The sequence below is a fragment of the Streptopelia decaocto genome, assembly GCF_964273445.1.
Source record: "Streptopelia decaocto genome assembly, chromosome: 2".
NCBI lineage: Eukaryota > Metazoa > Chordata > Aves > Columbiformes > Columbidae > Streptopelia > Streptopelia decaocto.
In genome coordinates, this window is record NC_138655.1 from 14,660,814 (window position 1) to 14,676,867 (window position 16,054).

General features: G+C 45.1%; 1 protein-coding gene across 1 annotated transcript in view; it reads right to left on the reverse strand.

The window, feature by feature from the left end:
• Window positions 1–11,638, reverse strand: part of DEPTOR (DEP domain containing MTOR interacting protein) — a 75,868-nt gene extending 64,230 nt beyond the window's left edge. The window contains exons 1-2 of the mRNA XM_082046577.1: window positions 11,222–11,638; window positions 10,968–11,063 (exon numbers count right to left, since the gene is read on the reverse strand). Of these exons, the coding sequence (XP_081902703.1) occupies window positions 10,968–11,053 (86 nt within the window). The 5' untranslated portion in view covers window positions 11,054–11,063; window positions 11,222–11,638. The remainder of the gene's footprint in view (window positions 1–10,967; window positions 11,064–11,221) is intronic.
• Window positions 11,639–16,054: the final 4,416 nt, after the last annotated feature.

Below are 16,054 nucleotides of genomic sequence, written 5' to 3' on the forward strand. Positions count from 1 at the left end.
GCAACCCACTGATGAGTGGCTGGTGGGATGCAAACTTGCTCCAACCCACAACCCATGTGAGCATCTCCTGGGCTCAAAGTCACACCAGTGCAGCATCCCAGCTCCAGGACTGGAAGCAAGGCTATGGTCTGGGTCAAAATGAGGCATAGGCAGCTGAATTTCTCTAACATCTCTACCACCAAAAGGAGAAAGTCTTGTTGCGCCGTATTCCTTCTCTTTGCTCTTCTTCTCTCCTCCACATCCCATCATTGTACCACCCCAGTATCTCCTCTGTGCTGGCTCTGACCCTCTGTGTAAATCACTTCAAGTCACTAACCAGGTAGGAAACAACCCTTTCTCCTTGTTAGGTTACACTTCTGCCAAGTTAGTAAGTTAAATCCACTCAGGGAAAGGTTTGATGAGTTCTGGAGCTGGCACAAGGTAAGTAGAAGACAGACAACAGGCAAAGAATGGACAGAAGGGGTGAGAAGAGGCCACCCTTTCCTGCAGCAGCAGCCAGACACGCTGCCTCAACACCGCTGTGAAACCCAAAGCATCACCTACAGCCCCAATTTTCCACAGAAACCAGAAAACTCCCATCTCCCTGCAAATCCCTGTGTCACAGCTGTGGCAGCCCAGTAAGCACCCACACAGTTGCAAGGAAAGGCAGAATTATGGCCTTGTTATGTGAAAACCAGCTTCTATATTTGCTCTGAATTAGCAAGCCAAATCAGGCATATTTTTTAATCATTTGTAAATGCACCTTTGAGATCTGAATGCATTTACTGGATTGACACACTGTTAAGAAGCAAATGATGAAGACTGTAAAATTATAGGGCTGATAATTAAGACAGTGGGTTGCATTCTGAAGTAGTGCTGTCATATTGGTAGCACTGTGATGTGCTGGTCATATAAATTACATCATACAAACTTCAAAACACATGAAATATCAATATTTGTATCTCTTTATGCACAATACTCTGACAAAAGTGCAGAAAGTAAACATAAAAACCTTGAAAGATAAATAATCTAGGCAAATTGCAAACATAGTTTCTGTTCCTATCTGGTAACAACATGTGCAACTGGCACTTAAACTCAACATGATTTTCATAGTCTGTGTTCTACTGGAGTATGAATTTTTTTAATGGGAATCCAGCAAATGTTTGACCCACGTGGAGTTTAAGCAAATTAAGCACTGAGGGGGTGGTCAAGTACACCCAAGCAGTGGCTGCTGCCACCGTTCCCTCTCTCCATCCTTGACCATATGTTTCTGCCAGCCCCCTCACCCCAGCACTGGCACTGGTCTGACCTCATGCTGAGCCTGTTTAGAAAGTTAAATTTTTCTTATTTGGCTTCAGCTGCTTTAGTTCCCTGAACTTTTGGTCCCAAACGAACGCCAGTGCGCAGTGCAAGAGCGATAAGAGTGGGGCAGCAGCAGCCGTCAGCCAGATCTGCAGTATCACAAAACCACAGCCTTAAACCGTAGCTCAGTGACACGGGGTAAGCCAGCACCCATTTCTCCCCCTCCACACTTCTTCAAAGAAAGCTTTTTTTATGATTGTGGGGTAAACTGGTTTGCAGAAATGATCCAACTAAACTATCAGCCCTGCTGATCTCTCCTCTAGCGTAGGTGACTGACTGGTGATGGTCCAGAGATGTTTAGGCCATTTCAATGGAAGGGAAGCACAGGGGAGGGAATCAGGAGGCAGAAACGTGTCGGTGTGGGTACAAGAGAGGAACACTGCTTTCAGCAGCAGTGCTAGCTCAAAGTTGCAGCCTTTCAAACTTTTAGCCCCTCTCCACGTCCCCAGGTCCAGGCACACCTGGCTCCCTGCACACCTGTGCCATGAAGAAAAGCCGAGCTGAGGAACAGAAACAGAGGGAACCAGCAGCACACCTGCTAATGACCACTGCCTGAGGAGGCTCCTTTGGCTTCACAGGTTTCCCTGGAGCAAGGGTGTCAAACTCATTTTCACTGGGGGCCACATCAGCCTCACAGTTGCCTACAAACGGCCCAATATAATTTTAGGACTGTATAAATGTAAGAGTAGTTATAAATGAGTTTGACAGCCCTGCTCTAGAGCCTGAGTGAGCCTGTGACACATTCTGTGGGTTATCTTCTCCTTTTCTCCATGCTTCCATGCGACTCAATGCTTCAGAGTTGTCAAAAAATATAGGAGCAAGATTGCACATCATTTTACTTCCACTCCTGCTATATAGCACTCTCCAGGCAGTGTAGGTTTAAATATTTTATTTTTCTTTTACTCTGAGATCAGTTTCATTCTTTCTGTTGCAGGGAACAAAAGCATATTCACAATACGGTCATTTCTCCCTAAGGTCACAGAAAAAATGTAGGATTCACGGGAAAGGTAAAAACCTCTAAACAGTTAAAAAAGATTTTAAAAATTTCAAGTCATGACTGTTGTTGATATTTATGAAATTGATTAAAAATCCTTTCTCAGCTTTCCTTCTGCTAGTTAGTGGAGGAAAACTGCTTTTGTAAATCTGTCTCTCCATTCTGTTATAATGCCAATAGTCTTAATCAAACCAATGTAACTAAGGATCCTTGTGAGGCTGTGTTCAAATAGGTTTAAGATGTAGTTGACTCCAGTGGTTTACAATTAAAATTGTTTAAAATATATGGTTTACATGCTCTGCTCTTGCTGAAGAGAAAACAAAACAAAACAAAACAAACCTAATAACAACCCATGACTAACATGGGAAGTGCATCCTTCACTCTGCGAATGCCAGTGGTTCTGCTGAGACCTGAAGCTTTGCAGTTTCTGTCTTTATTAATCTCAATAGCCTCGATGTAGCTTTTCTTCACGGACCATGTACACGAACCAAACCTGCTTAGCTCTTCCTTCTTACCCAGCCTTTCATCCCCTTTGCCAGTTCCTCATCAATTTAAACTCTTCCCAGAAAGGTTTATGGTGAGGATATGACTATATTCAACCCTGGCATTCAACACAGGGAAAAAAAAAAGTATCTTTCAGTTAGCAAAAGAACTCACACAGGTCTGTTCTGCCAGGAAGAGACAACAGAGCTAACACAACCATAATACAAGCAGAATAAGGGGCAAGAAAGATAGGAAGGTCCAGAGCCTCAGGAGGGAACGGCTGCTTCTGAGAGCAGACCCTAAGCCCAGAGCTGCCAGCCAAGCCAGCACGCAGTGCTGGATACGCAGTGATGGGGATGAAGAAGCGGGTGTCAGGAACATGGCTGGACTGTGGAGAGGCTAACATTTGCTACTGTGACAATATCCCTCACTTTCTTAAGTTTTAGATCACAGAAAACACTGAAATTCTTAAAGTTTTACACTTCAAAAAGTGCTGGAGCATATAGATAAAATAAATACCTCAACTGAAATGAGAAGCACAGATTCCTCCCTAGACCTTGTCCATTTATCCAACAGTGAAAGGTGGTGGGCCTCTCCCATGGCTTCAATCCAGCCTGTCACTCCACAGATGTGACTTTGGAGGGAGATAAGCGCAGACCCTTTTCTGAAGGCGGTGCCCAGAGCTCCCCGCCCACCGTGGCACACACAGTACCACCTCTGCAGCTCCACTCATGGCAAGTAGTTTCCTCTGTGCTTTCAGGATGCCACTCTTGGGTTCACTGTCTGACCTCCCAATCTAGAAATCCCAATCCCAACAGAGTCTCACTTTGTTTCCCCGAGTTTGGCGGCTTCACGCAGACCCTCCCTCGCCAGCCAGCGCCTGCTGCTGCTGCAAGAAACCGCTCCCAACTGCAGCCAAGATTTGTGTTGCAAGAACTTTATTTTTCTCCAGAGCATGCAGTGCCTACCCATACTGGGACTTGATAAACAGCTCAAATTCCTAGGCAAACAGTAAGTAATAATGGCAAGTGATAGGAGGATTTCCCTGTCACAATGCCAGGCTACCGGGATTGCCCTCACAGAAGCAGGGAACATGCAATAACTGCAAAGCTAGATTGCCTCTGGCGCTTTAATTCTGCCTTCCCTGCATGAGCATCAACATCAAAACAGTTTCCTTTACCTCTTCCTGGGAAGTTCCTCTAACACAAAATAAATAAAAAGTACCCTTGCACACGCTTCGTACTTCCAGGATCCTTTGCTTGCCTTCTGATCTCTGCTAACCTGAGACGAAAGTTAATGATTGACTCCATCTGGAATGGAATACATAAAATATACAGCACAAACCACTCGTACAACACCCGCCTTCTTGTGTACATAGCAAAAGAGCGATCGCTATTTGCACACGCGTTGTTAACTACTTGATCTCTGAGCTGTGCTTGAGAAAAGCTGCTGATGGGAATGACTAAATTATGAAAAGGCATAGCTTCAAGGAAAGAACTGAGCAAACAAACAAAAGCCTTACGTCTTAATTTCCAGAAACGTTGCATAACCACAAATTTTACTGAAAGACATGAGAAACTGAGATTCCTGGACCAGGAATCATATACATATAAATACACAAATACATATACCATATATCATGTATACATACCTATATATATATATCTGCTCATGCATACATGCTCATATATACATATGGGATTCGATGTCATTAAAATTAGCATAAATAGGCAAGATTGAAATACAAAAGAAGGTCCATTAGGTATCAAAGATTCTAGAAAAAATGTATATATTAACCTAAGAACCGTATGCTTTTTTATAAAATTAAAAGAATTTATATTAATTAAAACATATAATTGAAAGTCTTGTGATAGGGTAGAGTTAGCGAGAACCTTCTTGATTTCAAACCACGTCATTTTGCAGCTTTACTCACCTTCACTTTGAAAGCTTTTCTTTCAGTGTGTTAACTCTGGCAGAACTTCACAGAAATGTGAAAATGCTTTATTTTGGAAAACAAATTAAGGAAAGTGAAATGATCTGGGCAAAGAGCTGATGATATAGTCTCCTGTGTCCTATCTCCCCAAAGAAGTCAGCAGAGAAGAGCTTTCTCAAGTGACTGAAAGCTATCTTTTCAGGGTTAGTCCAATTGGTAGCTCTTGGCTAAAGGAAACGCAACCACTGGAGAAGAACTAAGGAAGTCGCAAGAACACGGTGCAGGAGGTGGAAAAGCACATCAGCCTTTTAGGTGGAAGTACAATATCAGATTGGCTTAGGCGGATCAAAAAATCTCATCTTAATGAATTCTATCTCTAAAAATGGCATATATGTTTGTTTAGTATCTGCAGATTGGTCAGGACCTGACTTTGGAGACAGTGACCTCTAGACAATTCTGTATCTTAAATCCTTATGTTTCTTTTAGCGTAAAAGCTTACACAGTTTTAGTAGCGCATCATTACACTGTTAATATACTTTCAAGCACAGTAATAGCATTTCATAAACTATGTAACTATATGGTTTATATCTTTAAATATTATAACAATACACTAACACTAAGGCTGTCTTGATTACATTTCTCTAGAAACTGTTATCATTATGTGCCCTGAGTTCTTTGCACCTTAGCATGCCAATGAACTTTTGAACCCTACCACTGTGAAAAAGGTTGACTATATATTGCTCTAAATAAATAAATAAATAAATAAATAAATAAATATATGGACCTGCAGATGCTATAATCCTGCAGAAGTTAATGACTCTGAAAGTTATGCACTCCAATATATTGAGACGTTTTATTAAAGTGATAATTTTCCTGAAGTGAGACCTTTGGAAAACCAGTGAAAACGGGTCTTGGCTTCTCCTGCTTCAAAACATACAGCTCTTTACCATGTAAAACCTCTTTTGTAAGATGAAACTCACATACAAACTCTGACAAAAAGGCAAACAAATTTGTGTTGAACCATATCTTGCATTTTGTCTCTTCCAAAAGAAAGAAAAATCTCTAAGAAACATGCCTCATATTTCCCTAATCAGAAAGAAAGAAGATGCTGAATTATTAGGATTATTCTATCAAAATCACTGGCTCATCTGACAAGTTTCCTAATGATTTACTCAACTATTTAACAGAATTGTAAATCGGGAAAGGTGTTTCTTCTTGCAATGACTAGTGATCAAGAGGTATACAAAATCCATAGAGGCATTAAATGTCATTCAAATTACACCTGCTGCACCATATACATAATGACAATTTCTGATATTAAAAAAAAAAAAAGAAAATAAGGTGCTCTTTCAATATTGCTGTTTGGTCAACTGAAGCTTGAAGACATCCTGAATGATTAGGCACATTTTCTGCAAGAAATGAGGGACTTGGGACTCTTGGAAAATATACCAGATTTCGATGACAATCTGGCATCAAGAAACAATTAGCACAGAAAGAAGATTTCAGACACCCCTGACTTGAAAGCCAGGCAGCCAGCAAGTATTTCAAAACATGCCCATTGAAACTGCTTTTGGTTGCCAGAGGTAAGATCAGCCCTAAGTTAATGCTCCAACCAAGAAAGAGATACTTGGATCCTGCCAAACTGCGCTGAAAGTGGCACTACGTGTTGCCTTCAACTGAGAGGGAAACGAGTTTGAAATTGTTCTGCTTAGGATAAAACTCTAATTGACTTCAGTAGTAGCGTTATACATCCTCGTTATTGGGTTTCCAGCGATGACTCTCCAAAGCACCAAGGCTGTGACACCTTCCTTCAGGCACATGCAGTCAGACCAAGGGAGCTCAGGGACATGCTTTTCCCCAGGGCTGCCCCTGGACAGGTGTTTGCAGGAAGGAACGTAGCAAGGCAGAATCTTCGTAGGGCCCTCTCAGTCCCAAGGAAGCTGAAGGCCCCATGCTCCTCTCAAGCACAACTCCCAGTTTCTTCAGGAGGCAGGTCCATACTCATCACTTGCAGCTTAGGGAGCCCTTTAGGGCGGCTCTGTTGCAGCCATCCTCAAAGACAGAGCTCACCACTGAACAGCTATAGGGTCTCTGAAGCTGCAGCAGAACAGAGGGTAGAGCTGGGTTTTCAGGCAGCAGCCAGAGCCCCAGCAGTTTGTCCTTGCAGGGCTGTCGGTGCCTGGAGAGCCTGCAGCTGGATTGTGCCCATCGCAGCTCTTGCCTTGCTCTTCTTCGTGTCCTGCACAACAGCAAGAGGCTGCCTAAGGGTCCGTCCCAAAGCGCCATGCTGCTGAAATCATCAGCTTTGTTTCCTGGCTGTCAGCCTGATAATTTAAAGGCTTACCAAGAGACAAACTTCAGAAGACTTCACTTCAAAAAATATGTTTCTATTAACCAAAAGACTTAGACATTCACTCAGCCAGCTACTGGATAGAGAGGCAAAGGACACTACTCGATGTAAAAACTAACCATGTTAGCTAAAACATAGCTCAAAATCCTGTTTCTTTTTCCATAAATCACCTCAGCTATGGACCAGGATTTACATCACAGCCTCATCTCCCACACACTGCTCATTACCTGTCCTGGTTTCAGCTGGGATAGAGTTAATTTTCCTCCTTGTAGTTGGTATAGTGCTGGTTTGGGGATTTAGTATGAGAAGAATGTTGATAACACATGGATGTTTTAGTTGTTGCTAAGTAGTCAAGGACTCTTCAGCTTCTCGTACTGGCCTGCCAATGAGGAGGCAGGGAGTGCATGAAAGGTTGGGATGGGACACGGCTGGGACAGCTGACCCCACTGACCACCGGGATATTCCATACCGTGTGACGTCATGCTCAGCATATAAAGCTGGGGGAAGAAAAAGAAAGGGGGGAACATTTGGAGTGATGGCTTTTGCCTTCCCAAGTAACTGTTACATGTGATGGAGCCTGGCTGTCCTGGAGATGGATTAACACCTGCCTGCCCACGGGAAACAGTGGATGAATTCCTTGTTTTGCTTGCGTTCGTGGCTTTTGCTTTACCTATTAAACTGCCTTTACCTCAACCCATGAGTTCTCTCAGTCACCCTTCCAATTCTCTCCCACATCCCACCAGGGGTGAGTGAGCGAGTGGCTGCGTGGGGCTTGGCTGCCAGCTGGGGTTAAACCGCACCATGACTGAAGCTGGTGGGTTCAAGTCAAGACCCAGAATGTCCCAGCAGCCAGGTCCCTGGGTGCCAGCTGACATAGCACAGACCGGGGCAGAGGCTCCTGACTTCACAAAGGAAAAATACGGATCACAAGTAACCAAGGAACAGTTACAAGGACAAAGACAAGGACAGAGAAAAAACTCTCTGGGCTCCTCCTCTCCCTCCTTTAGCCAGCATGCACTTGCCTGAGGAGGTGAAGGGGGCACAGGCCTCCCATCCCCACTGCCAGCACTGCCAGCGTGCAAAGCCAGGCTTATCAAGATGCTACTCAGATGACTTCAACCCTCACTGAATGAAGAAGTCCCTGCCAGAGAGAGACAGATGTGCAACAAACAGGCCACAGGAATGGGGGCTATGAAGCAACACGTGAGGCTGGGGTGAGACAGGCAACAGGAATTCCTTAAGGAATTTAAATCAAGCAGCTCTCATAAGTATTTGAGTTTAGACATGTGCTGTTTGGTCTAGTATGAGAGTGCTTTAAGTACCTACATTTGGTTGGGTTTACGTAAGCAACACCATGCTTACAGTTTCGTTTTACACTTTTACTCCTAAGTAATGTGTTCATCCTGCAGTATACAACACTTGCTCATATGCACTTTCACCCAAATACACACATAATCACCTGTCTGGCTGCATCACTCCTGCTGGGGGCTTATCTTGCATTTGCAAGTATCACTAAGAATAGCATACAGTATTTTCCTTGAGTGCATGTGTGTGTTGGATTCCTATCATCTGTTTGCCTGCCCCAAGGGCTGCTGAGATAGCCTGTCTTTGATCCTGAAAACCCTCCACGTTTTCATTTAGCCTTAACAATTATACACTTATCTTGGACAGGAAAAGGGAAACTTTAAATGCAGGGTTGTCTAAAACTTGGCTACCAGCCAGTTTTCTATTGCATATTTTGCTGCTTTTACAGTCTGGAAAACTGAAGAAAACTAACCCTTTGCACAGAGTATCCCAACAGAGAAACAGAGCAAAGCTAACAAAAAATTGGGGGAAGACAGACAATTTTGGGTGCAGTTTCATGAGATAGTTCCAGCTGACCTAACAGCTCACTGCTGCCAATATAGGAGGTCTCGCTTCTCCTCTACTACCTCCTCTTCCTGCTCCTTGTTCCACATTCCCAGCAACAATCTTCTGTGGGTTCTGGCAGTCAGCAGTTCAGAAAACTAACCTGCCCACCGAATTGACACGCTGGATCTGCTCCCAAGAAGTGCAATAAGTACATGAGCAGACAAAAGAGAAGAGGTGGGACTACAAAAACAGGAGTGGGGAGTAGGAACAGGGTCACTGGAAGAGCAGATCTCCCCATTCAGCAGTAACTAGACATTATGCAGGCTGGGCTATTGATAAGAGCACAGACCAAGGAGATCTAGGCTACTTCATACAGATTTCCAAAGGAATGTCCATAGGTGACTTCACAGGATGGGGAATAATTATTTTGTATCTGCAGATCATCCTTCCTCAAGAACAGCACCATGTTTCATTATCTTAATAAGTAAGATGACAAATGTCACCCCTGATTGTGAGACTACTGAGCTGATTCTAGGAGCCAGATTTGTTGAAGTTTCCTCAGATTTCTCCTTAGGGAAAGATTTCAAAGCTTGTGCTTTTACATTTAACTATGAGATACATAGACTTAACATGATCTTAATAGAAATGTTGTATTATCCTTGAATCTTCAACTTCTAATGAGAGAAATGAGGAACAGCAGGATTCTTATCAGGGACTTGGATGATCAACTGGGCACTAAGTCCACACTGCAGAACATCCATGCCAGTGCACCCAGTCAGCCCAGTTAGCTACATTGAAGAGGAAATTCAGACTTGGAACAGACACTGGTGTGTTCTGGAGCCAGACCACTAAAACTACCTTTACTCCGCAAACATGGATATCACCGGTGTGCATCAAAAGGTGGCAATGGTCCTCGTCATGTGAATGCGACCAGTAAAAATCACAGAATCATAGACTTGTTTAGGCTGAAAAAGACCTTGAAGATCATCAACTCCAACCATTACACTAATGCTGCCAAGTCCACCACTAAACCATGTCTCAAGTGTCACATCTACATGTGACATCTACAGTGTCAATATCTGTACTAGCAGCAATGATGGCACCTCTCAAATCAAGCAACATTTCTACCATTTTGCAGTGTTTATCTGGCATTTCAGCAAAAAATTCGAAGAAAATTTAAGCAAAAACTACTGGGAAAATATCTTCACAATCTCTTTCTAGTTACACACGTAACACATAATTACAATAGGACTTTTCTTCCTGAATCACAAGATATTCCATCAACAAACCGAAAGCTTTAAAATTCCCTTTTTCTCCTCTGTAGTGTACGGGTACAGATGGCACACTAAATACACCACAAAAAATAAAAACTGAGTCAAGCACTTTTGTTAACAGTTTCTGTGCTGCACGCAACTTCAGTCACACGGCACTGTTAATTACTGCTGGTGCTAACTGTAGGGATCCCCTTCCATCTGCTGGGACCAGCTGATGCAAAATAAAAACAAGCCTTTAGAACAAGCTGCACCTCTGCAGGGTCGCTGCCCGCACGGCGGCGGGGGCCGGGGTGCACACGGAGTTCGTGCGGGAGCGGTTCCCTGCGCTCTGCTTATTTCTCGCTGGAGCACTGAAACACTATCGCTTGAGGTTTGTTTGTTTGTTTTAGTCTTTAAAGACGCACCTCTCCTTCTGCGTCGCCTGATCCCTTAAGGGATCCAGCAGCCTTCTCCCCAGACGCCTCCTGTCCCACGCAGGGGAGCAAAGGTGCCCAGAGGAGAAGACCCCCGAGGGGGTGACTTACCGCCCCGGGCTCGGAGCGCCGGCTGCCACCTCCTCTCTTCCTCTTCGCTGCGGAACGCGGTGCCGGAGTCCGGCGGCGCGCTGGACGCAGGTCAGGTGCTCCGATGCAGAACAGACCCTCGCCCTCCGCCCCTCAGAGACCCCTCCCGCCTGCAGGGGGGCTGCTGTTGACCCCCGGGTACATGTCACCGGCAAAGCGAGGGGAAGGCACCGCTTACCGGAGCTGCTCGCCGGTGAGCAGGACCTCGGCCATGTGCTCCAGCTCCGCCGCCTTCTGCTGCATGCTGCTCATGCCCTCCTCCATCGCCGCCGGCCTGCGGGCACCGCACCGCCGGGTGAGGGGGGACCGTGGACCCGCCGCCCGCCCCCGCTGGCAGCTGCCAGGGCCGCCTCCCGCCCGCCCCCCGCGGCTGCAGAGCTTGTCGCCGGGGGTGAGGGGGCAGCGGCGGACCCCCCCGCCGCTTCGGCTCACCTGAGCGGGGCAGGTCACTTTTCCCCTCGGTAGGCTCGGATCCCCCCCACCGCTTCCCGTGTTATTGTGTCACAGGCAGGCGGAGAAACACATGGCTGCAGCCGCTGCAGCCGCAGCCAGGCTCGCCGAGGCAGCAGCGTCCCCCCCCGGCTGTCACACAGCAGGGTCGGCGCTGCCTGTCCCCGCGGGAAGCGGCGGGCTCCCCGCCGGGGGCTGCCAGCCAAGCGGCTGCCGCCGTCCCGGCTCCCCGGCGGTCCCTCTGCGGTGCGGGGAGCCCCGCCGCTCCTCTCCCTGCCTGCCTCGGGGAGGGGAGTGCAGAAGGCGGCCGCGCACGGAGGAGCGCAGCGCTGCCCCCCCGACTCCCTTCGCGCGGGTGCGAAGTCCCCGCGGCCTCACTCCGACGCGGGGCTGAACGGAGGGGAAGCGCGGGAGCAGCCGGGCCGGTTGCGCGGTGGGCGCTGCTCGGCGCTGCGCGGCCGCGGCTCTGGGACGTTCTGTCGGCCGCGCAGGGAGTGCGCGCTGCGCCTTGGCAGAGGTCCTTATTGATACGGGGAGCGGGGAGCAGAGAGGGAGCTATTGATCCGGATTTTCACTCTCAAAAACTGCTGCTGCTCTCCCGCCGCCCTGATCTCTGCTCAGCCGCTACCGAGGTGTTGATTTCAGACGTTGGTCCACCTCACCTCTTTGTCTCACGGTGACCGCGGATGCAGAATCCCTGGGAGGGCAGAGGAGCACTTCTCTCTGCATTTAGTTTTGGCAATGGCAACTGCAAGGTCATGAGCACTGTTTGTAATTTTTTTTTTTGTTTTTAAGTCCAGGAAGCATCTTCTGTAGTGGTCCCAACATTGTTTTTTTTCATTTACAGCCATGTGCAATGAAGATGTACCTTGATTGCCCAACTCATTGTCTTTACTTCTGTCTGTATGTAATGTGCGTGCATGGAAATTGCATACGCTTAAGTGTTTGCAATATTGTCATCGACTCAGGACCAAGACCATCGTTTCAGGACCAAGAGAAGAACAAAGACAGCATCACATGGGGGTAGTAGTAACCAGGCTGCAGACAGGGGGAAGGAGGTGACTCTCTGCATGGCCCGTAGTAGACTTGCGGTATTTGTTACCAAAGGAGACTCTGGTTGTAAAAGAATAGACTTGCAGTCAAGGAAAAAATGGACAAGTACTTGGAAAGAAAGATGCAGAGGGTTACTAAGCAGACAGCAGCCACATCCAGCTGAGGAAATTCCCTGTTCTAAAATAATTAGAAACTAGGCAAGCACTTGTAAAACACTTCATATATGCTTTCTCTGTTGTTCCCTAATCATCCGTTTACAGCCACTGAGATGAATACTGGACTGTATGGACCTTTGGTTCAACCCAGGAGAGTCGTTTTAATGAGCACGTTTGTGGGTCTCAAAGAGCACTAGAGATCCACAGCAAAGGGAGCAAAACAGAATCTGCCTTCGTTTCATTCATGGTATGGGCCAGAGAGAGAACACCTTAGGACTCTAAAAACTACAGCTTGAGCTTGTTTGCTGTACATTTGGAAGACGTGCATTTAATCCGAACACTTGCAAACACCCTCTAATTCCACTCACACTGCAAACATAGAAAGTACAGATTCACAGAGCTGGAAACAAAACGGGAATCGAAACAACTGTCTCATTTGACCTTATCGTTAGGGCAAAGTATTTACACGGTAATTTTTATCAAGAAAAGACAATTTCAAGAGAATGTCATTGTACACTACAGAACATTTCTGAGTAAGCCATCAGCTCCATCACCGGAGTTTGGCTGATTTGAGCAACTTGGTCCAGTGGAGGGTGTCCCTGCCCATGGCAGGGGGGTTGACACTAAATGTTCTCTAAGGTCCTTTCCAACCCAAACCATTCTATGATTCTGTGATTCAGCTGTTCACTGCTGCTGGAAGGGGGATAACACCGTTCTCTGCTCCGACACCACAATCTGCAATGTGTCTTATGCTAACTTTCCCATTTCTAAGACCCCTGCTTGCTACAATTCAATTCACGAAACAGGCAGAAGAGTACCAGAAGGTGGACAGTTTCTCCTGGGCTAGTGAGCAGAGCTACACAGATGGCTGTAGGCTCCACGGAGTGCCAGAGCTGGCACTGAGGTGCAGTAGGCCTGGGCAGCTTGTAGCAGGAACAAAAGAGGAGGAAGCGGGAGAGGAAAAGGGGGAAGAAACTGTCTTCGGGTGGTGACAAGCTATCGGCTTGAGTCTGGGTGCTTGTGGAACTGCAGCCTGAAATGCACATCTTTCCTTGCATAGTCTTGCAACTTGGAAAATGCAGGCCAGTGCAATTTCCTGTACTGAGTTATTTAATAATTATACATGGCATATACAGTGCATTTGTGCACTGATAAGCCATTTGTAATTTATTTACACATGTTCACACATGTTCTTACCGTTACAGTGCAGCTAAGAAGAGGGAATTGGGTATCAGTCACTTCAAGCCTGCTGTCACTCAAAAATGCCTAATTAACATAACCCCAAAGGGTCATGTTTCAGTCAAAAGCCAGTAATGAGCTGCGTAAAATAAGCTGTTTAGATATTTGTAGCTTGCTTGTTTGTTTGTTTTTAATGCACAGATTGGCATAGAACATAAGGCGTAGCAAAAGATTAAATTGTCTTGACCTTTCCTCTGAGGGGAGACTGGCCACCAAGACTAAGATGCTCCTCTAAAAGGCAGGACAGCATGTACAGAGCCTGAAATCCTGTCAGCAAGAGGGAAATAAACATTCCTCTGAGGTAACCTCCAGGAAGTGGATTGATTTATTTTCATAAATATAGGACCAATTTTAGGAGTTGGTGTCCATTTTAAATATCAATAGTTACTTGCATTTACCTTAGCATGGCTGGAGTTAAGGGCGATGAAGGTAGGTAGCTAACAGTAAGGCATTCCTCAGCAAAGAGCATGAGGGATCCTTGAGCTCAAGCCCTGGGACACTTTAAAACTCATCAACCCTTCAAAAACATCAAAAGAGTAAGAATTGGTGCATAGGTCTGGTGGAGAGTTGGTACCAAAGGCATGAGGGGAAGCTCAAGTGTCCTCCAGTGACTTTTGATGACACTGGAGGCTCTCTGGCATGCAGTAATTTATAGGGCTATGCATTGGAACCCCCAAGGTCATGACGCTCTATAGAACATCATGTGTGAAGACGGACATTGTATTAGTGTATCGATTTTAGAAAACAGTCTGGTAATTTGTATAAACTTTCTTATCTCACTGAGTAAATGTCCAAGTGGTGAAACACTAAATGTTTACATAGTGAATTAAGAATATTGCTTTCACTGCTTTAAAGAATATTGCATCTGTGCATATTGCATATGCACAGATATATGCATATGCACAAACATATTGCATATGTTTTGATTTGTTAAATTAATCTGAGATTTGATAAATTAATTCTGTAGTCTAATTAATTTTCTGCAAGCTTATTTTAGCATGAGATATTCATAAGAAAAAATTACCATGTGTGTGCTTCTCATTTCTCCTATAGCATTATTCCTGAGACTCATATAAGGTTGTTTGCTATGATGACTAAAGCTTTTTAAACAGGAAAATGTCAGACAAATAATTAAGGCATTGATCACCTCATGCAAAAGATGATGGAGCACTTGAGGGAGAAAAGGCATCAGCAGGTGAGCTGTTCAATGGGTTAACAGTTTTTTTTTCCTAACATATTTTGTATAAGAGCCAGCATTATGTAAACATGAGATTTAAAAAGACTGGTCCCTCTCTTACTGAGAAAGACAAACACAAACTCTGTTTTTGGCTTTTAAGTTGTCTTTTCATTTAAGTAGGTCTTGCAACACCAATGGAAAATTAGCATGGGGTTTGTTTTCTTTATTCCCATGCTTATTTGCAAAGAGAGCTCACTTGTCTTTGCATTTCAACTGGTTCACTTCCTTAGCACCGGGGGCCTGGCAAAGGGAAACCAGAGGAACTACCAGGTATTGTCCAGCCTCCCCTCCTCTTTTCAGGCTACATACAATAGTGTTTCCCATTCTTGGCAATGCACAGATTACATTCATTGCTGCTCATTTGCTGCTCTAAGTTTGAACAATTTAAGTTGTCTGCTAGGAACTGGTCAGAAGAATCAGGGCTTGTGTGATTCAAAGGACTGAATGCATCTGGCCAGGCTAATTTTAGTCTTGTGATAAACCACAGGAAAAGTTAGTAAGTTTTCAGGAAAAAAAAATGGTATGTTTTAAACTTCTCTTTTTCTATTGTAATATCCAAGTTCCTGCAAAAGCAACCATGGTGAGATAACAGGAGGAATTTATCAGAATGTCCAAAATTTCAGCATTAGAGTGAGACTCTCATCTGTTCAGATTCTTACATATCAGGTGTCACTGACCTGGTAGTTGTTATAATAGTGAGCTGAAGTCCAGAGAAAAAGGCATTTTGATCCTAAGATATGCAGAGACAATCTGAAAGGGGCTTTCTAAGCCTGTCCTTACTCAACTTTTCCATTTCATTTTGAATGTTCACACAATCACTGGGTCAGACAGAGATAGCAAGACTCCTGTGCAGACTGATGGCTAAAGCACAATCAAGTGATGGGTACATGTTTTAGTGCTTGCTCCTGTGAACAGATAAATATTTTATCAAAAAAACTCAGCTTCAATAAGATAGAAGATCAGAAACTCACATCAGACCAGTAGACTCAGTAACTCAAGTTGATGGTGCAGTCTGCTAAACCAGCATTTTGCACTACCCAATGCCAGTGATGCCATTTGTTCTATATACTTGAGCCCCTCTACTGTGCTGGTTTAGGTAAAATCAAGTAAATTTTCTTCACGCAGTTAGAA